The 22,975-nt window shown below is 44.1% G+C and overlaps 1 protein-coding gene across 10 annotated transcripts in view; it reads left to right on the top strand.

The window, feature by feature from the left end:
- Window positions 1-22,975, top strand: part of LOC140409050 (protein unc-13 homolog B-like) — a 933,512-nt gene that overhangs the window by 692,885 nt on the left and 217,652 nt on the right. For all 10 annotated transcript variants that reach the window (XM_072497095.1, XM_072497100.1, XM_072497102.1 and 7 more), the window contains 5 exons: window positions 8,137-8,215; window positions 10,365-10,439; window positions 11,088-11,307; window positions 12,667-12,894; window positions 17,149-17,290. In XM_072497095.1, the coding sequence (XP_072353196.1) occupies window positions 8,137-8,215; window positions 10,365-10,439; window positions 11,088-11,307; window positions 12,667-12,894; window positions 17,149-17,290 (744 nt within the window). The remainder of the gene's footprint in view (window positions 1-8,136; window positions 8,216-10,364; window positions 10,440-11,087; window positions 11,308-12,666; window positions 12,895-17,148; window positions 17,291-22,975) is intronic.

Below are 22,975 nucleotides of genomic sequence, written 5' to 3'. Positions count from 1 at the left end.
ACAGCAGCCATTTCGTCAGCTGGTGTAGGAGGCCACACATCTCCGTGTAATAAAGCCTTGATTGCATCCTACTCTTGTCTTTGTGTAATTGATCGTGCATCGGATGCCATGAGGGCTACCTCTGTAGATGTGGTGCTTCTCAAACGCACACTAACCATTCATACCTATGACAAATAAACGAGGGGGAAATGCTACAAACAGCCCAAAATGACAATAGAGGCATGCGTAAAGGCAGTGGCCGAGGTCGTTGCCCCTTGAACATTTTCACTGCCTCTAAAATGTACATGATGTGGAGATGCCGGCGTTGGACTGGGGTGGGCACAGTAAGAAGTCTTACAACACCAGGTTGAAGTCCATCGTTTTGTTTTGAATTACTAGCTTTTGGAGCGATGCTCCTTCATCAGGTGAGTGAAAAGGTGGGTTCCACAAACACGTATATAGACAAAGTCAATGATGCAAGATGATACTTGAATGCGAGTCTTTGCAGGTACAGGTCCAGGCGGTGCGACTTAAGAGATTAAAGAGGTGTGAATTGTCTCAAGCCAGGACAGTTGGTAGGATTTTGCACGCCCATTTCGTGCAGCGATACGTCTGCGTTGAGCCCCCTCCTAGATAGTGTGCCGTGGCATTGTATTTTTTCCGCCAGTTACATGACCTGAACTGTGACATGCAGCCCCTGTTCATAGACGTGAGTGGTCTTCATAACTCCCTGCAGGCGTTTCCTGTCTCTTACCAGGACCTACTCAAAATCTGGAACATGGTCGCAATAGTGGCTACTGTCAGGGAGCTGCTGCTCAGAAATCTGCACCTCCACCAACGTAATTTTGGGTGGCGAGTGGAGTGATGGGCTGTGGCTGCCGGGGTGACGAGGATCGGACAAGTGGAGGAGTTGGCTGAATGACACCCTACGAGTTGGAACATTGCGCGGCGGTGGATGACCACCTTGTAGCCAATGCCATCAATGACCTCAAGACGGTTATTCTCGGACCCGATGGTACCCGTGGTCTTGAGGTGCCGCCGGCGTGCGCTGAACTCCCAGCTGAGCATACCCCTATTCGAATAGAATTGCACATTGGTCCCAAGCCCCAAAATTCTCCTCGGAAGCATGAGCTCCATGGCCCAAGCCATCTTACAGAAATGCCCTTTCATACTGCACGGAGGGGTTTACTGTCTGGGCTGCTGCTGTACACACATTGGAGGTCCCTCTTCGGAGGAGTCCTCCCTTTAACATCAGGGACCTTGGGGTGGAGAGTGTTGCAGACAACAGTTCTGTACAACCATTGGCTGCAACCGTTCACGGACTCCCAAGATTCCTGCCTTTTTTGTGGCCTTGCGGAGTCCGTGTACCATGTGTATATAAGTTGCTTTAGACTGTGCCCCCTTTTTAGTTATTTGAAAAACCTTTTGTTACAGTTCTATTTGCACTTCGGCCCAACACTCCTGATCTACGGGCAGCCGATGCGGAGAGGGGTGGGGAAGGAGGAGGACCTCCTCGTGAGCCTTCTCCTGGGCCTGGCCAAATTTGCCATCTACAGGTCCAAGCAACGGGCGACTCGGGGGTCATCCAACCCAACTGTCTACTCCTCTACTGTGGCTACATTCACAGCCGAGTGTCCCTGGAGAGGGAACATGCTGTGCCCACTGGCAGCATTAAAGCCTTTTGTGTCTGCTGGGGCACCTTATTGACCCTTTTTATCAAATGTATCAATTTGATGTTTTAAGTTTCATTTGTGCTTTGATTTTGTTAAATGTAGTATCCCTTTAAGAGGCTGCCCCTATTACTTTGTTCAATTGTTTAAATGCAAAATAGTTGAATTCCAATGCTCATACAAGAGTTAACATCACACGGGATACATTGATGTGAACCACAATTCAAGGCTTCATGGTGAAGTTTATCACCACTCACCCCGTTATAGGTCATAACGGGGGGGGGGCATCTTTTAGGTGCCCCATGAGGATGCAGTTGCGGGTCCCATGCTATCCACTATTAAGGGCTATCCACTTAATAGCCCTGTCACCAACCATAAGGTTTGGCAGGGGGATCACTGTCCGTTTGGAGTTTGCACATTCTCCCTGTGTTTGCGTGGGTTTCTCCCCCACAACCCAAAGATGTGCAGGTTAGGTGGATTGGCCACGCTAAATTGCCCCTTAATTGGAAAAAATTTATTACAAAAAGGTTTGGTGAGGGGGGTGAATAAATGTGCCAGTAAGACTGTTGATGGTCCAGACGCCTAATGCTGGTGGAGTTAAGTGGGACAGATGTGGGGATAATAGAGTATGAGAGAGGAGAGTGTGAGGCTCAGTGGAGAGGTCCTCACTAAGAGGGAACGCAAGGGTGGAGGTCCCAGAGGGGTGGCGGTCCCAGAGGAGAGGAGGACTGAGTGTCAGAGATTTCTCAGGAATCCTTACAGCTCACTTTGGTGTTCTCTTTTCAGTGCATTATTCTGGAGAATCATGGAGCCTGTTGAGTTGGTGTTTCTATAGCTTGGGAGAGAGCAGCAGAGATATGCTGCTACACATGACCAGCTCCAGCGCCCTTTGAGGAGCGGAAGGCTGGGCCCATTGCTGTACCGGGAGCAGCACCATAGATCTCCGTTGGAGACAGTATTGGCAAAAGGTCTTCCGAAGTCGGACATCCTATTTGTAGATGTCAGAGCAACAGTGCTGGAGAAGATGGTGCCTGTCCCATGGGACGAAGATCACCTTTGCCTAGTCCAGAAGAGATGGCATCACATGGAATGGGAGCACTTCCACTGCCCATGGCCCTTAAAGTGATGCTGCTCCGAACCTCTATGCGAGTGGCTCGTTTCAGGGCAGCACCGGTGATCTATGGCACCTCCCAGTCAGCCGCACAGAAAGACATTAAAGAGGTTGCAGATGCCCTTTATGCGAGGGCCTACTTGTATATCAACTTGGACCAGGACCAGTAGAGCCAAAGCACCAGGGCCATGAGCTTCATCTGTTTAGCAGGCATGCCTCAGGATGGCATCATGCAGCCCCATTTATGAACTGCAAGAGATGTCACTCCCATAATGTCCAGATCGTCTGCGACTACACAATTCAAGTTTTGCAGGTGTGTGCCCGTTTTCCAGAGAGCATCCAAGATGTTACATCTTGGGGCACTCGCAGATCCCAGATGTTTTTGAGGGAGAGCAGTGGTTGGTGGGATGGCTAATCGGTGACAAGGGGTACCCAATAATGTGGCTGATGACCCCAGTGTGAAGGCCACAAACAGGTGGAGACTCCGACAACGAAGCCCATGCTTCAATGCATGTGCTGGTTGAGCAGGCGATTGGATTGCTCAAGATTTGGTTCTGGTGCCTGGACCGGTTGGGGGGTGCCCTCAACACAGCCCCCAGAGGGTGCCCCACATAATAGTGGTCTGCTTATTCTCCGCAGTTTGGTGCTGCAAAAGGGAGACCAACTGGAGATGGAGGAGTACCACATCACCTTGGATGAGCAGGAGGTCGAGGAGGGTGGCAAGGGGGAATCCATGAAGGAGGAGGAAGGACCTTGGTCCATGGTCAGGCCCCGAGGGCTAGCGAAACCCTCATAGCCTCTTGGTTTGGGGATGAGCAGGTCTAGGGGTGAGGATATCACCTACTGTGGAGATTGTTACCTCATGATTAGTGTGGTGCCAGCAGTAAGTTTCTGTGATGGCGACTGATTCAATGGGCAGGGTGCTAAAGCCATTGGCTGGACTTTGCAGGAGAATTATGATGACTTGCATTGAGGACCAAGCGATGGTCCTCTCTTCCTCAGTGATATGTCTGACTCCTGTCGAAGAGTGCTGAACGTCTCCTGCCAAGGAATGGGCTGATTAGGGGTTTAGAGACAGGGGATGAGCTCAGGGATTCTGTTGTGTTCCTACAACTAACCTCCAGGGTGCGTCAGCCTCGGTACACTTTTGTCAGCCCATGACATCCTAATCACTGGAGAAGATTGGCTGCAATGAGAGACCTGAGCGTTAATGCCGAGGCTAGGGGGTGGGGGTGCTGCCAACAACAGCTCGTCTTTACTGAATCATCAGTGTGGAAGAGACATAGCGCTCCCATTCTCAAACTACACACAGATGAAGCGCAGGGGTTCGTGGAGCATGGTGCCATGAACTGACAGGAAGGTGGATCTTGTGTAAAATAAAGTGATATACATTTATATGTGCTTTTTTATAGTAGTGACCTATCTTAACTATTGCCTCTGCCCACCCGTGCCCACCAGGTGCCGACAGTTTCTTACTGTTCCTAACCCTCCCACTACATTTGGGTGCTTCCCCAGAACCCACAGTTAAGGTTGAGGTGGTCTGCAGCTTTCTACGCTCTGTTGCCTGAGAAGACTTTGGCAGACATTTTATGGGGAGCCTGGACCTTGAGGATCAGGGCACACTTTTTGGCAGCAGATGTTATAGTGCTACCCTCCTGGGTATTTGAGGCTGGAGGTGTGTCGCTCACAGGGAGGGGGTGTCAGATGGGCTGGACAACCCCACGGTCCCCAGGGTGGAAGGCACCGGGCTGCACTCCTGCTGATCCTTCTCCCTTCGGATGCCCGGAGATCCATGTGCTTATCCAAGGAATAGAGGGGCAGCTGGAGTGAGAACCAGAAGTCCCACTGTCCTCTGGCGCAGACACTCATGAGTTTCCACGCATGCCTGCACTATGCTGTTGAAGCTCTGCAACATGGAGCTCATGCCCTCAGCGATGGAGGTCATTCCCTCGGCCATGTAGCGGACAGCCCCAACCAAGAACTGCACGCCTTGCACCAAGGACTCCACTGCAGGTACTACCCTCACAATGTTGGCTTCATTACCTTGCATTAATAGCACCACCTCCTCGGTCAGAAGGCGATTGGACTCCTCCAATCGGCCTTGTATTCGAGGATGGGTGCTGTCAATCCCTCCTGATTCTCGCGATTCTGCCTTTGCAGTTCCATCAGCTCTGAGACGACCAGACCCAGGGACGCATCATCGGCCACGGGTTCAGCGAAGTCCTGGGCTCCAGCATCCCTTGGAGTGCTGGATCCCTAGAACCTCCTTGCCTCTGCGTGCTGAGGTGCTCACCAGTGAGTGGCCCTGAGGCCTGCTGGCTACTTAATCCCATCGAGGTGTGAGTATCTGCACTGGTGGAGGGTGCGGGTGACAGATTGATGCCTCCTTGATGGTTATGTCCGTGAAGGCAAACTCTCTGAGCTGCTCAGGTCTCTGGTTTCCAGGGGGTGCGAGGATGGTCCGGGCTGCACTTCTGATTGCCCTGCAAGGAAAGGGAAAGGGAAATGGCATTAATACATCATGGGGTATAAATAATGCAAGATGTTTACTCACATGAGGTTTAAGGAATGACTGTGTGTCCTTAGGGTTCTCACCTTTGCTCGCTGTCCCCACTTTGCCATCAGTACACATGCAGTCCTGCTCCTCCCCAGTCAGCTCAAGGTGTCTTTCTCCATGTGGGCTGAGGGTGCAGATGACTCTGGATGACTGTGCCCCTCATGCCGATTGTGCTCGATTTTGTCCTGTGGGGATACCGATGGGGAGAGTGTAGGTGGGAGTCCAACCAGTTCAGATGGTTGAGTGGTGGCATGCGTGGGACTGGAGTGGGAACAGAGATATGAGGAGCAGAGTTGAGACTGGGGCACCAAGGTAGTTGGGGAGCGGGGGTGGTTGAAAGTCCATGTGATAGCTGGGCAGCCCACAAGGTGGCTGGGTGAGAGATCACCTTGGACGTGCGAGGGGTGTGTGAGGGTGTGCATTGAGACACTGGAGGTGGAAGACTTAGCTTGACCATGCAGAGAAAATCGTTCATTTTTTTCTGACCCCATTGTCTTCTGTCGGAGCTGACAGAGTAATGTTGCTATCGCCTCCCGGGCAGGGTTGGTCACCTTGCTGGCGGGACACCTTCTGGAGTGCGGGTACAGGACGTCCCGCCTCTGCTGGACTCCATCCAGAAGTCTGGTCAGAGATCCTTCGGAAAATCTGGTAGCAGGCCTCCTGGCTGCCATCTCACCTGCATTGGATCTTGAACAAGTACTGGGCAGTCCTGGGGAGGTGTTTATATGGAGCGCCCCAGTGATTTCAGTAATTAAGTTTCCCTGCGGTGAGCGAATCAGTGGGAGGCCACCAAACTGGCAGTGTGATTCACGTGGGGTAAAATCTTTTGTTTAAGAGGTTTAAAATTCCATGAGTAATCGCGGCGGCATTCACACCGTTTTTCTCACCGAAACTGACGTTTGCAATTTTCTGGTAAGTTTCCGCCCACCACCAGTGTTGGTATTTTGTCTTAATCTCCATGGAACAGAATGTGGCTCTGCAGTGATGCAAATTTGCAGCCATTATTTTTTTTAAAGTTGGTGGGTGATATCTGACCAGAATTTGACAAATTGTCAGGCTCAGACTGAAAACTGGCATGTAATTCTCCAGTTGCACAGACCATTTTTCTGCCCAGATATTGAGCATCTTTAAAGTAAAAAATGTGTGGCCGTGGTTTATGCCGTCACTCAGGCCGGGCACGGACTGCTGGAGTCGGCAACTGACTCCACAGAGATCAGTATACCATCTTTAAAGGGTGCCCCGATCAGCACTGCAACCTGACGGCCCCCAGGCCCCACCATGGAGGTATTGGGAGCTCTTCTCCCCGCCCCATCCCAGCAATCATTGTCAGTATTCCTACCCCGCCCCAATATCGCATAAGTAAACACCCCCCCCCTCCCCCAGGGTCTGATCTCACTCCCCCACCATATAAATTAACCCCAAATAGGGCTCCCACTAGAACCTGTCCCTGGCACTTCAACCTGGCAGTACCAACCCGTGCCTGGTACTGCCTGAGCATGCACCTTTCCTTCCAGGGGTTCTACTTACCTCTGCGTCCCCGGAGAGACTGATTGTCGTTTGGACAAATCTGTTGTAAATATCGGAGAGGTATGAAATATTTAGTGAGGGGGATCATGTGGCCGGGGCTCTGTAAATGATATTCAAATACATTAAAATCTATTTAATCAAAGTTCACACCTTTTGTGTGCATGAACCTTGTGACGTTGCAGTGAGGGGCAGGGAAAATCGAGAAACGTGCGTGATATCTCCGGAGAGAATTGCATTTTCTAATTATCTCCGGATATACGCCCACATCGCCAATCCTGCACACAATTGCCCAGTGTCTTTTCTTGGCAACAATCCTGTTAATGAAGTTGAATATATATCTGACCAACCAATGAAATTAAAGATTACTATTCCACATTGCACATGATACATCATTGTGACAAGAGTCACTGAAGTAGGTGCAAAAAGATGATTTATTGGAATTATGCCAGAACTGAAAGTCTCTAGACTGAGGAATGACACAATAGGTGCCTTTAAGATTATGTTAGGGTTTGTAGAGTAAATGTAGAGAAGTTTTTTTGCATTTGTGAGTGAGACCAAAACTATGTCATAATTACAAAATAGCCACTAACTAATTCAATAGAAAATTCAGGTGAAATTCCTTACCCATGGAGTGGTTAGATACAGATAAGGTAAGATAAATAACCTTTATTATCACAAGTAGACTTACATTAACATTGCAATGAAGTTACTGTGAAAAGAATGTGGAACTCACTATCATGGGGAAAATTTAAGGCAAATAGTATCAATGTATTCAAGGGGATGCTATTTGAATGTTCTCTTCCAATACAAACACCATCCAACTTGGAAATATATTAACATGTTTACTGTCACTGGGTCAATATCCTGGTCCCTACCTAACTGAACAATGGGTGTACTTATACCATACAGACTGCAGTGATTCAAGAAGCTGGCTCACCACCTTCTGAAAAGTCATTAATGATGGGCAATAAATGCCCATCTTGTCAGCAATGCCCATGTCTTATAACTCAAAAAAAAAAAGCACCTGAGGAAAAAGGAATAGAAGGCTATGTAGATAAAGTTAGATGAACAAAGGCAGGAAGAGGCTTGTGTGGAGAATAAACATGGTTGGTCAGAATTACCCCTTTCTGCGAAGGCGACCAAAAGATCTGCCGGCGACTAATGGCGAGCCGCCTCCTTTGGGGGGCAGAAACCCAGCCATAGTGTTTGAAATTGCATGTCCAAGAAGTTTAAGACTTTTGTTTGTGGCACACCTTTCCAAGATCAAAGATGTATGTTGGTATCTTTTCTAGAACTGGAGGTGGGCTGTACGGCATTGACAGTATGCCTGACCTGCGAAAGAAAAAGCCAATCCCTCTTGTTAGTGATCTGGTAAGTCACCTTTTTACCCTTCTAATTAATGGTTTGTATGTTGCAGGATGTTTAGTTTTTGTTACTGATATTTGTGATGGTCTGTGCTTTGTTTTTCTTTGCTGCTTTACACTCAACTGTTCACCAAACGTGAGATCAGAATTCTGAGATAACAAGAATAATTTACTTGACATTAGCTCAGATCTTTGTCCATTCATTTGTGAGCAGGCAGCTGAAGGGGTGCCTTGTACTTGATGGGAAGATTTCAGAGCAGGAAATGCTCTCTCTTTATGAATAGTGCGCTAGAGCATCTGACATCGCATACGGGTTTCTGTTCATGATTTCTCTTTCGTGGTAGTGACTTTATTCCATTTTCCAAAACAGAATAATTTGTTATTCTTTCAGCTACTTAAGACCAATCAGTTTCAAACTATCTCTGGTATGAAAGTTCATATTTGGCATCTACTTCAGTACCTGTGGGGTTACTGTCATTTCTTTGTTGCTATTTGATATATATCCTTGTACCTGTTTCCGTAATGCTACACTGAGCTTACTGTTGCTCAGCTGCATTTTTTAATGCAGCTTAATGGTAGTCTGAAGATGTTTAACAGATTGTATTAATTTAATAAGTAATACTATGTTCTGTTGTTTCTGTACTTTTTTAAAAAAAAAGTCCCTGCTGGTTAAGTGATTGAAATTATGCTGGTCATGAGAAGAAATAGTCTTTCCACCTTGTGATTTCAGTGGAATAAAAGTCAATTATTTGGTTTTCAGTTTCTTGTGAAGGTGAATTTTTCTTAAAAGAAAGGAATGATCTATAATTCAATTTTAAAAATCCACCGAATTTAGGAACATTAGTCCATAGATTGTAAAATCCGTCCGGTTGTCACGCAAGCACCCAAACCAACCCTATTCTCTCAGAGTGGGTTAGGTTTAAAATGGGGCTATAGTTTTTGACTTGGGTCCATTTTAGAAGTGAAGTGTTAATGATATGACTTGATTGTTGTTAGCACAGAAGAATTGAACTCTGCAATAACGCATTGTAATTTTTTTGTATGCAAACATCCCTTTTGTGCAGGCCATGGTAAGTGGTACTATAATATCCCCAATAAACAAAAAGGAGCTTTATTCTTGTTGACCCCAAACCTTGCACTTTCTTGTTGCATATTATTTACAGCATTTCCATGATAGCTTCCACTCCTGCATATTGAATAATTTAAAATATATAAGACATGAACCTCATATATATACAAAGCTGATTTCTGTAAAGGATTCATGGGTAGAATTTTATTGATACATCATAGTATCAGTATGTGTCACATTAGTGCTAGTTACTAGTCTAGAAACAAAGCAATAATTTCAACCTCTCCCTCATTAACAGTATTTTAGGTTTACCACAGGAACCCATGAATTACCTCCATATTTCTGCCCAGAATCACATGTAACATGGGTACAATCTAATTGTGTTGCTTAAAAGATTGCAGAGTTTTGAACATGAATGAGTTACATGTGTAACTATAATGCATTAAAATCTTCATGATCATTTACAGCCATTGATCCTTCTACCAGACGCATGGCTGTCCATAAAACCAGTCACATCCTTGGGTTTCAGGGCCTCATTTTTGAGTTTCCTGCAATTATGCCAGCTCAGAGGTTCTCTTAATATTATAACCAGAATTTCAGGTGCAGAAGAAACTTGTCATTGTTTTAGTTGTATTGCTTTTTTCTATTATTTAAAAAAAATTAATAAGACCTGCACTGTAGTTTATATTTCATTTCATTTATTTTTCTGGAAAAAGTATAAAGCACCTTGAAAGTTGAAAAGCTTTCCCAATTGCAGAATCTTAAACATGGGTAGCCAATGTGCATGACTGATAGTTACACCAATAATGGAAACATTTTCTCAGTCACTTGCGTATTCAAAGAGTACCCTTTACAACAATCATATATCTATAAGGTTCATTCTTTTATTGGTGAAGGTCAAACACGTGTGAATTTTTTTCCCCTTAAATTTACAATTTTCAGTTTAGATGTATGTGGTTATTGATTTATATTATGCAACTCCACAATTAATTTAATGATTTCATTCTGCTTCATGTTTTTTTATTACTATGTTAAAGAACTGAATTGATCTTAAATGTTTAATATTACTCTTGGTTTCATATTATAGTCACTTGTTCAGTCAAGGAAAGCTGGCATTACCTCTGCAATGGCTACTCGTACCTCCCTAAAAGATGAAGAGCTGGTAAGAAGAATGCATATGAGGAAGACTCCCTCTGTTAGTGTTTTTTTATTGATAAAAACAGAACATGCTGGAAATGCTCAACAGGTCTGGCAGCATCTTTGGAGAGAAACAGTTAAAGGGCTGGATTTTCACTCTCAAGACAAGTAGCTTGAGTTGGGAAATTTCCTATTTTGGTGCATCCACCACAGGAAAAAGTGCCACAAATGACAAGATTTTCATTCCGGGAGGCACAGGTGTGGAATGCAGTCAGGCCCAGTCCCAGAGATGCTGATCAGAGACAGCCAGAGGACCTGCCCAATACTGAGGTAGACTATTTAAGGGTCCGTTTCTGTTCCCTGGGACATTGTTGTAATTGTTTTATGAAATATTATGCCCTCAGCCCCCCCCCCTTCCCACCCCCACCCCCCCCACCCACACACACACACACCTAATCCCTGCAACTCCCTTGCTAACTTGATGTCTACTCAAGAGGATAAATACCCTCTTATCAGTGCACTCTGCAGTACTTTCATTACAAGAGTGCAATTGCAAGATGACAAGTATGCATCGGCAGTTGGCATTGTAAATATGAGTTTAGGAATTTTGAACAGAAAAAGGTGTCAGGAGGATCATCCAGATTTTAAATCATGTTTGCATTTGTCTCTACAGAAAAATCACGTTTATAAAAAGACCCTCCAAGCCTTAATCTACCCTATCTCTTGTACCACACCCCACAATTTTGAGGTCTGGACTGCCACCACGCCTACATACTGCTATGAATGTGAGGGATTACTATGGGGTATTGCTCGTCAGGGAATGCGGTGCACTGAATGTGGGGTAAAATGTCATGAAAAGTGCCAAGACCTACTAAATGCAGACTGTTTACAACGTAAGTCTGTTTCCAGAGTGTTTACTTGTTTTGTATCATGTTTCCATTCATTTGAAATGTTAACCTACTTTAATTTGCAGTCCAGTAATCTCCACAATTAGAGCTCTGCTGAGTGCATCCTTTGTGACTCTAACCGTGTTACAATATTATCCTCATCCTTACCCTGCTGCAGACTTGGACATAGTTGACCACATTATGCCCAACTTCCTTTGTCCAACTTGGTGGGTTTGCTCTTCCTCAATGCTGCAACTTGGTGATCTGATTGTAACCAAACCACCTGCTGCAATGAATGGTTTATCTTCCCACTGTCATACCATTCCCTCCAGAGATCCCCAGCTATCGATCTTAGGCCTTCTCCCCTTCTCGTCCACATGTTGCCCCTTGGTGACATCATCCAAAGATCTGAGGGCAGCATCTACAGTCATGCATACAGTGCTATGTTCTACTTTTCCACCGCCCATTTCAAGCCCTTCACTACATCTGTGTTGTCAGACTGCTTGTCCAACATCCAGTCTCGGATGAGCTGCAGTTAATTCCATTTGACCATTGGAAAGATATAAACCATCATCACCAACCACGAATTGCCTAATGCCTCCAATTTAAGATTCTCATTCTCCTATTTCAATCTCATTATGGTTTTTTCCCTTATTACTTTCTCCAGTCTACAATTTCTGCCCCACTCCCAATACAAACTGTCTGTTTCTCTGACATTAGCCTCTTGTGCATCCTTACCTCCCTACACCAACCTTTGACAACTGCACGTTAACTGCCTATAGCCTCTGCAGTTTCTCAGTTTTGGCTCAGATCAAGTATAGTAGTACACCCAGTGTGTGTATTGTGGTGTAGAGTGTGTATAATTCCATCCCTAATCACCTTGGCTTCCACTACTAAAAAGCCACTTCTAACCAAACGTTTAGTCACATGTAATAATGTCTCATCTTTTGCCTCAGGATCTATTGCTGATTATAATTCTACAAAGCACTTTGTGACATTTTGCTTTGTTAAAGATACTAGATAGATGCATGTTGATGTACATGGATTCTGTCCTTGTATATGCCGGGCAGCAAGCTGAAAGCCTTTGTAGAGATGTTCTAAAAGACTGACAAAAGAAAAATGGAAAATTATGGTAGGGAAGGAAATCTTTTCTACACAGGTGAAAAGTTTAGAATTGAGTTAATTTCTGATTCAATAGTTTACAATCTGTAAAAATAAATTAGCCTGATGTGTTTATCCTAACCTAGCATATATAAAATAACAAACCTTTCTAGCTGATCAACAGCACAAATTTAGTATTTATTTTTTCACAACTACTTTTGCATATTAATTGTAACAGTTTACGGCAATTCTTCCTGTAAACAGGTGCAGCTGAGAAAAGCTCCAAACACGGTGCGGAAGACAGAACACAAAATATTATCATGGCAATGAAAGACAGGATGAAGATCCGAGAAAGGAACAAGCCAGAAATCTTTGAGCTGATCCGAGATGTCTTTGGAGTGATAAAGGTTGCGCATGCGCAGCAGATGAAGACCATCAAGCAAAGTGTACTTGATGGAACATCAAAGTGGTCAGCAAAGATTACCATAAATGGTACAGTGTAAAAGTTATCAACGTCTTGTATTTGATGTGCTAGGATCTGTAAACAACAAATATTCTGCCTGTTTTTATGAGGGTCACGAAGAATCCAGCACGAGTTTGTAGAGTCAAAAGAAAATAACTTTATTTACAATTATTTATAGAGCAGCAGTAGTACTTCACCCCTGCTTCACTCCTCTAGCTGGTACCACACTGGCCAGCTCTATTTATGTAGGTGAAACTGCTAATGATTTCCCCGCCCCCCCCTCATTGGGGGAACTCATACTCCCTAAGATATCTAAAATGAAAATTGAAAATGCAAGGAAGACTCAGCCTGACCAGCAGTATTTGTGGAGAGAGAAACAGAGTTTGCATTTTGAGTCCATTATGACTCTTCTTCGAAATAATGTTATGCTGTGTTAATGTTACATTGGCCAGGATAAGGTGGACCATGTGTATATCATGCAGAACTCTGAATTGGAAAGAAGCATAGGTGTTATAGTATAGTCTCTAAAGATTAATGGCCAGTGGCATTAGGATATAGCAAAACCAAATGTGCTATTGCAGCATATTGCTCAGACAAAAGGTTCCGAGGAGGATCAATGGATTGATGATCAGATTTAAAGTCCTTGGTCACCCTCTTTAGAGAGCTAGATCTATTTACTCTCAAAGCAGTTTTCAGGAGATTTGATTGAGGTATTTATTGATTGAGGTATTCACCAAAGAGAAGGAATTGGTAGATGTTGAGTCTGGAGAAGGGGGTGTAGATAGCCTGGGTCACATTGTCATCCAAAAAGACGAGGTGTTGGGTGTCTTAAAAAATATTAAGGTAGATAAGTCCCCAGGGCCTGATGGGATCTACCCCAGAATACTGAAGGAGGCTGGAGAGGAAATTGCTGAGGCCTTGACAGAAATCTTTGGATCCTCGCTGTCTTCAGGGGATGTCCCGGAGGACTGGAGAATAGCCAATGTTGTTCCTCTGTTTAAGAAGGGTAGCAAGGATAATCCTGGGAACTACAGGCCCGTGAGCCTTACTTCAGTGGTAGGGAAATTACTGGAGAGAATTCTTCGAGACAGGATTTACTCCCATTTGGAAGCAAATGGACGTATTAGTGAGAGGCAGCACGGTTTTGTGAAGGGGAGGTCGTGTCTCACTAACTTGATAGAGTTTTTCGAGGAGGTCACTAAGATGATTGATGCAGGTAGGGCAGTAGATGTTGTCTATATGGACTTCAGTAAGGCCTTTGACAAGGTCCCTCATGGTAGACTAGTACAAAAGGTGAAGTCACACGGGATCAGGGGTGAACTGGCAAGGTGGATACAGAACTGGCTAGGCCATAGAAGGCAGAGGGTAGCAATGGAGGGATGCTTTTCTAATTGGAGGGCTGTGACCAGTGGTGTTCCACAGGGATCAGTGCTGGGACCTTTGCTCTTTGTAGTATATATAAATGATTTGGAGGAAAATGTAACTGGTCTGATTAGTAAGTTTGCAGACGACACAAAGGTTGGTGGAATTGCGGATAGCGATGAGGACTGTCTGAGGATACAGCAGGATTTAGATTGTCTGGAGACTTGGGCGGAGAGATGGCAGATGGAGTTTAATCCGGACAAATGTGAGGTAATGCATTTTGGAAGGTCTAATGCAGGCAGGGAATATACAGTGAATGGTAGAACCCTCAAGAGTATTGAAAGGCAGAGAGATCTAGGAGTACAGGTCCACAGGTCATTGAAAGGGGCAACACAGGTGGAGAAGGTAGTCAAGAAGGCATACGGCATGCTTGCCTTCATTGGCCGGGGCATTGAGTATAAGAATTGGCAAGTCATGTTGCAGCTGTATAGAACCTTAGTTAGGCCACACTTGGAGTATAGTGTTCAATTCTGGTCGCCACACTACCAGAAGGATGTGGAGGCTTTAGAGAGGGTGCAGAAGAGATTTACCAGAATGTTGCCTGGTATGGAGGGCATAAGCTATGAGGAGCGATTGAATAAACTCGGTTTGTTCTCACTGGAACGAAGGAGGTTGAGGGGCGACCTGATAGAGGTATACAAAATTATGAGGGGCATAGACAGAGTGGATAGTCAGAGGCTTTTCCCCAGGGTAGAGGGGTCAATTACTAGGGGGCATAGGTTTAAGGTGAGAGGGGCAAGGTTTAGAGTAGATGTACGAGGCAAGTTTTTTACGCAGAGGGTAGTGGGTGCCTGGAACTCACTACCGGAGGAGGTAGTGGAAGCAGGGACGATAGGGACATTTAAGGGGCATCTTGACAAATATATGAATAGGATGGGAATAGAAGGATACGGACCCAGGAAGTGTCGAAGATTGTACTTTAGTCGGGCAGTATGGTCGGCACGGGCTTGGAGGGCCGAAGGGCCTGTTCCTGTGCTGTACATTTCTTTGTTCTTTGTTTGTTCTTAAATAATGAATGGACTACAGTGTGGCTATGTGACTATTTCAATGTGACGGAGAACCAGAGGACATCATTACAGGTTTAGAAGCATAAAACTAGATGTCAAGATTTTATTTTCTTCTGCAGAGGGTCACCTTTGAAACAAGCACCAGTTTGTGAAGTGAGCGAAAAATACCTTCAAAAGGGTGTTGTCTAAGTTCTTGGGTGTGACTGATTTAATTGTGTATAAAAAGTGTTGGGTGTTGGATCATGAGTCTCATTGTCAGTGTTGTTTCTTGCTATTTGTTATTGCATTTCAGGGTCTGAGAAGAATTTCCTAATCTTTCCCACTATTCATCTTTTTTCTATCTCTCCCAGGTTGTGGCTGGCTGGGGGCATTGGTGATCATAATGTTGTATCATTAACATTGTACAGACTTGATGAGTCAGCTGACCTTGTCTTTTAGTATGTTTGTTTATTCCTTTCTCACCCATCAGTACTAAAAGTAGATTATTCATTCATTGCTGCTTGTGGGAACTTGCTGAATGCACTGGTTAAGTTTCTCGATTACGCATCAGGGACTGTACTTCAACAAAGTAATTATTTTCCTATAAGGCACTTAGGAATGTCCTGATCATTTATTCAGGCACTGAGTAAGCTTAAATTCTTTCATTTGTTCAACCTCATTATAATTCATTCTGAAATTCATTTTTTAAGGTGTTCATTTTGCTATAAACCTATACTTATTTTCATGGCATGAATCTGCAAGGAGGGTTCGCAATAATTCTCCCAAAGGTTTGGAGCATAATATGCATGACAAAGGCGAGTAGGACTAACTTGTTGAAAATAAGTAGGTTAAGAATCAAAAATATTTTTTCAGACTAATTAGAATTACTCCATGTTCCTAATTTATTTCCAGCTTCAAATGTCATTGGTGTTATGAGAACTGCACTTCCTTCATGAGAGAGCAGAGGTCAGGACCCTCCAACAGATGTCGGAGCTTTTGAGTATGCATAGACCGGGAGCAGACTGTACATGTGCAGTTCTGCATTTTTTTTTAGTTCTTTGGGCACAATGCACCATGCAGGAAGGGAAATGGCTCTAAAACCTGTGTTATGTGACTGGGAGTAGAGCACCATTCCTGGCAAGTGTGCCAGGCAGGGGACAGAGACAGGCCTCAAAGGGAGATGTCCCAAAAGAAGGTTTCCAACATAGGACACGGACAGGAAGAAGCCCCAGTTAAGTTAAAATTAGATAAAGTGCTGCAGTTAACAGGCTTTAAGTGATGACCGCTCAGGTGAAGCCGTTGTAATTAAAATGGACTCATGAGAAACTCTGATAATTGAAAAAGGCTCAGGAGAAACCCCGAAGATCCAAAAAGGCACAGAAGGTTGATGAGTTTGTGCTGCGAGCAGTTAGGGTAAAACTACCTCGTTGGAGAAGTAGCGTTCTGCTTGACGTAGCTGAAGATCTGAAATTGTGTTTGTGAGTGGTGTGAATCTAGGGGAATGGAATCTCAGGAGACAAGCTTGAAACCCTACATGTTGTGCTGTTGGTGAAACCATCTAAGTTAGAACAACCTTTGGGGAAAATTTCCAGGTTCGATCTTCGAAGGTGAAGACTGGAATTCCTGCAAGAGAAAGAGAGTTTCATTGACTCACAATGTTTACTCTTGTCTGAGTGGTTTGCTGAGAAATTCATGAACTCTGTCTTTGTTGCATCTGCCATCGCGCAACAGTCAGTTGGATTAAACGTGATGCAATCATTAAGAACCTGTAACCTTGGAAGTCATTCTAGTCTAAGCCTTTATTTATTAAGTTTTTAAAAAAACTTGCAGATCTAATTAGAGTGTGATAAAGCTTCTTTTTCCAATTATTTGCAGTGGTATGTGCTCAGGGACTTCAAGCAAAGGATAAAACTGGCTCCAGTGATCCATATGTCACTGTTCAGGTTGGCAAAACCAAGAAGAGAACAAAGACTATCTATGGAAATCTGAATCCTGTGTGGGAGGAGAAGTTTTATTTGTAAGTTTTCTACTTTTGAATTTTTCAAAATTAATTTGAAGTTGTTTATTTTTGTTCATTGATGCTTGAGTTTATATCTATTTGTTTTAAAAAGTCTCAAATACCTTGGGTCTTGGAATATGTAAGTAATAGTTATACATTTGACATAACTTCGGTTTTTTTACATTAGTTTAATCTGAACATGTCAATTCCATAATTATCTAGGCTGCTATCTGATTCATGAGAGGTTTGGCAGTCAGTGCCCATATTTGATATCAGTGTTGCTTTCAGGAACTTCACTACAAGTGGACCTATAAAGATTGTAGCAGGGATAATTTAAACTCTTCGTCTTCAGGAACCTAAAAAGGAGTAAGCATTCAGTCCATGAATTAAATCATTGCTGATCTGTATCCATGACATCTGAATGACCATCCATTATACACCCCTATCGGAAAGGGAAATCAGACTGGGTGTATAAGGCCAGTCAATATTATCAGTTCGACAGCATTGTCAAAACGTTAATTTATTTTTTGTGCTTTGATGCCATCTTACGAGCATATAGAATATTTCTTGACTTTACAAGGATGTGCTCTGTAATAAATCTTCAGAGTTTTATTCGTTCTTCAGATCCAGTTTTTTTCCTGATCCTGATTTATCCCAGACACCACTCATGTCCTGTAGAATAGTTTCAAACTTATCCCATTTTATTCCTTCCCTTTTAATTCTTGTGTTAAAAACACCTAAACTAGGTTCAGGTGAGGATGATGAGATCCAAGATCCAAGATTGAACAGTTGACCTCTGGGTTGGGGGTAGAAGTCCCCATGACTTTTTCTGGGTAGACTGGTTGCCTTATACAGGTTGCGCATCCTTTAGTCTAAATGCTTGGGGCTGAAAGTATCATGGATTCTGCAATGTTTTGAATCTTGGAAAACCTGTAAAATTAAATAATGCGGTAGCTCATCTAGGTGCCTCGTGATCAGCAGAAGCACAATAATCACAGTGAGTAATGCACTAACATCTGGCTATGGAGACTGCTGAAAACAAACTGACGTTTTGGTGCAAAAACAGCCGCACCTAGGGCTTGTAACGGTCTGTGGCACGTTGGGGCCTGCGCATTTTTATGTTTTATAATTCATTTCTAATTTCATTTTGCCCTGTAGTTCAGTCAACGGCTCAATCTTGCTCTGATATCTCATAATCCTCACCTGAACCTAGTTTAGTATTCTAAACAGAAGAATGAAAAAGTAAGGAATAAAATGGACGGAGTTTGAAATTGAACTTGCAGTTTTAAGTAATGGCTATGTTATACATGCTATACCAAGCCCCTGAAGCTTTGGAATCTGGCAAGTGGATCACCATGATAACACACATTTTATGCTTTTGAATTCTGACTCTGCAAATTGTACCATCCACATTAGGTTTTACTTTCTGTTCTCTGTTTCGGCACAACTATATTATCTGTCGGCTCCCATTTTGTTTGATGCTTGCAGCCTGACACAAAGAAGACTGTTCATGCTTTGATAATCTTGCACTTAAAAATAGCCTGATACAATGCATTTAATTTGCATGATTCACTCAGCCTATTATTACTTTGTAATAATTGCTACATTGTATGGCAGCATGTTGATAGTCACTGTGATATTATGCACTCTAATTTTAATTTTGTTCTTTCCTTTTTGGGAAAGATGCTACATAGAAATGGTGCACATTTGCCTTTGGACTTACTGATAGCTTCCACTCTGATTTAGAATCAAAGTAATAAATCATTTGGATGACCAGTTTAGTGCGAGCCTGGAGGAGCAGTGTAATTCCAACACCACTGTGGTGAGAAATTTGCTCCAACAAGCAAAGGGTAGATCCATTGAGTTTTCATCCCATTTAATTAAGAATTCCAACTGACATGCTTTCCATTTTGGGCTTTAAGTGACACTTGCATTAAAAGAGGCAAAGAGTGGACTGTTCTAGAAATATTGATTGCCCTTGGAAGAGGGCATGGCGAGCACTCTGGGTTAGGGGCAGAAATTACCATGGCTTTTTCTGGACAGACTGGTTGCCTATACCATACACTATTCTTATAGGATTTTAATTTATTCTGTTTTTTAATTCGTGTTTCACTTCATGTTGTCACAGTTAATGCAGAAGCCTTTTCCAATGTGCTCAGAGCTACACAGGCATGGTGATTTTCTTATCCTTTAATTATCTGTGATTTGGCACTATGAGTTGTTGTAATGCTAAAACCTCAGCGCCGTTGTAAATCCTGGGTTACTTGCATGAATGTGCCTCCGATTTCAATTCCAAATTTCTTAACGTGTCCATAATTTGGCACTAGTTATCATAAAAGCAGCTCCAAACACACTCAAGAAGCTTGACACTACCCAGGAAAAAGCAACCTGCTAGATTGGCACCCCATCCACAAACATTCACCCCTTCCATCATCGACACACCGTGTCAGCAGTATACAAGATGCACTGCAGGAACTGACCAAGGATCCTTAGACAGCACCTTCCAAACCCACAACTGCTACCATCTAGAAGGACAGGTGTTGCAGACACCACCACCTGGAAGTTCCCAAGCCACACACCATCTTGACTGGAAATAATTTGCACAACTTCACTGCCGCTGGGTAAAAATCCTGGAACTCCTTCCCTAACAGGATAAGACCATAAGAAATAGGATCATGCGCAGGCTGTTCGGTCCCTCGAGCCTGCTCCGTTATTCAATAGGATTATGGTTGATCCAGCATTCCTCACGTCCATTTTCCTGCCCTTTCCCCGTAACGCTTCATTCCCCTTCTGATCAACAACTATCTCTGCCTTAAATATATGCAAGGACAAGGCTCTTTATGGAAAGGAGTTACAACTCTCTGAGAGAAGAAATTCTTCCTCATCTCAGTCTTAAATGGGCACCCCTTTATTCTGAGACAATGCCCCCTGGTCCTAGACGTTCCCATCGAAACATGGGAATTAGGAGCAGAAGTAGACAATTCAGCCCTTCGAGCTTGATCCGCCATTCAATCAGATCATTGCTGATCGCTTCCTGGTCTCAAATCCACCTCCCTGCCTGTTTCCCATATCCCTTTAACCCATGAGGGTAAATATCCTCTCAGCATTTACCTTGTCAAGCCCCTGAAGAATCCTAAATATTTCAATGATATCACCTCTTATTCTTTTAAATTCCAATGAGTAGAGCCCTAACCTGTTTAACCTTTGCTCATAAGACAATCCCCCCATACTGGGAAACATCCGAGTGAACCTTCTCTGAACCACCTCCAATGAAATAATATCTTCCCTTTAATAAGGAGACCAGAATTGTTCACAGTGCACCAGATGTGGTCTCACCAGTACTTTGTACAGTTGCAGCAAGACTTCCATACTCTTATACTTGGGAGAAGGGCACAACGGTAATCGTAGGCGATTTTAACATGCATATTGACTGGATTAATCAAATTGGCACGGGTAACCTCGAGGGAGATTTCAGAGAGTGCATGAGGGATTCTTTCTCAGAGCAATATGTTATGGAGCCGACCAGGGAGCAGGCTATTTTAGATTTAGTATTATGTAACAAAGAGGAGTTGATCAGTAGTCTTGTCGTTAAGAATCCTCTTGGAAGGAGTGATCACAGCATGCTAGAATTTCAAATTCAGATTGAACAAGAGAGAAAGAGTGCCATGCTAGAGTTTTAGTATTGGGCAGAGGTAATTATACAGGCCTGAGGAAAGAGTTGGCCCAAGTAGACTGGGCACAAATAACTGAGGCCAGGACAGTTGAGGAACAATGGATTTTCAGGGAGATATTAAGCACCTCTCAATTAAAGTCTCTTCCTGAGAGGAAGAGAAATTGTAAAAGGGAGAAAAATGTTCCATGGCAAAACAAGGAAGTTAAGGAGAACAGAAAGGCAAAAAATGGGGCATGCCATACTGCAAAAGCCAGTGGTAAGCTGGAGGATTGGGAAAACTTTGGGGGTCAGCAAAAAGTTACTAGAAATAAAGTCAAGAAAGCTGAGATGAACTCCAAAAGGAAACTGGCAGAAAACAGAAACACTGACACCAAGAGTTTCTATAAGTATACAGAGAGGAAGAGAATAGCTAAAGTAAATGTTGACCCTTTAGAGGACGATACTGGTGAGGTAATAATGAGGAACACAGATGGCGGAGCCACTGAACCAATATTTTGCCTCTATCTTCACAGTAGAGGATATAAAATGTTTTCAAAGAACTGCAGTTAATACAGATGAACTTAATGCAAGTTGCCGCACACAGGACAGATCTAACTTGGTAACATCAGTTTCTGCACTTTAAACCCCGATAACGGATCACCTCCGAGATAAAAAAGGGCGCAAAAGTTGAAGAATACAGAGCACTCCCTGGGACTGTTATGCTGGTAACCTGTCAGACCTGGCAGAAATCGCTTAAAAACCCTGCCGAAAAAGTGGAGGGAACCCAAGACGCAGCCAAGTCCGATAAAATGGCGGCAGAAGGAGAAGGGTTGGCATCTGAGGGAAATGCTCAGACGGGGCATTTATTAAGGACAAACTCTGGCACCAGAGGAGAGAAATGCAAAGGGCCTGGTCAAGGGCCATCGAGAGTACAGTAGCACCTCTGCAGGTAACAATGGACTGCATGGAAAAGTGCCTTGAGGCACAAGGAGCAAAGCTGCGAGAAGTGGAGGCGGTGGTTCCTCATCAAAGTTATTGATTGGATCGTATCCCTGGAGGTGGGAACCCCTAGGGGACCTATATAAATCGTTCAATGTGAAGGTTGAGGTACACAACAATAGGTCCAGAGGGCAGAACCTTTGAATTGTGAGGCTGCCAGAAGACGTGGAGAGGACGAGTGCCACAAAATATGTGACGAAAATGTTGGCCGGGCAGGTGGAGCAAGGAGTGCTGGAAAGGACCACAGAAGTGGATCGGGCAGGTCCTTCAGGCAAAGGACGAGAGCAAGGGGAGCTGCCGCGGGCGATGATTGTGCGGATGCACAAATTTCTGGAATTGGAAATATCTTGTATTGGGCCAGGGAGAAGCGTAATTGCGAATGGGAAGGGTACCAGGTTCACATTTACCAGGATATAGGGACAGAACTGGCGAAGAGGCGTGCGGGCTGCAACAAGGCCAAGGCGGTACTATACCGGTAGAAAATTCGGTTTGGGGTTATATATTCTGTGAAACTGTAGGTCACTTTTGAAGACTGAGAATACTACCTCAAAATGCCAGAAGAGGCTAACAAATATATACGAGACCATAAGCTGTGGGAGATCTAAGAGTTAGTGTAAAAGGAGGGTGCTGCATCTGAAAAGGTTGGAGGGTACAGTTTTTGTTTATTATCGGAGAGTTGGGGAGTTCTTTTCATCTTGTCTGTCGTTGATTGTTGTTTCTTCAAGTTGTGTGTTCTTTTTCAAGTTACAGGTTCACAACAGGGCAGCAAGATAGCACAGTGGTTAGCACAGTTGCTTCGCAGCTCCAGGGTCCCAGGTTCGGTTCCCGGCTTGGGTCACTGTGCGGAATCTGCATGTTCTCCACATGTGTGCGTGGGTTTCCTCCGGGTGCTCCGATTTCCTCCCACAGTCCAAAGATGTGCAGGTTAGGTGGATTGGCCATGATAAATTGTCCTTCGTTTCCAAAAAGATTGGCTGGGGTTACAGGGTTACTGGGTGGAGACATGGGCTTAAATGGTGTGCTCTATCCAAGGACGGGTGCAGACTCGATGG

Source organism: Scyliorhinus torazame, chromosome 3, assembly GCF_047496885.1.
Source record: "Scyliorhinus torazame isolate Kashiwa2021f chromosome 3, sScyTor2.1, whole genome shotgun sequence".
Classification (NCBI taxonomy): Eukaryota; Metazoa; Chordata; class Chondrichthyes; order Carcharhiniformes; family Scyliorhinidae; genus Scyliorhinus; species Scyliorhinus torazame.
Note: the sequence above shows the minus strand (reverse complement) of the source record. Positions and strands in the feature narration are given on the sequence as shown.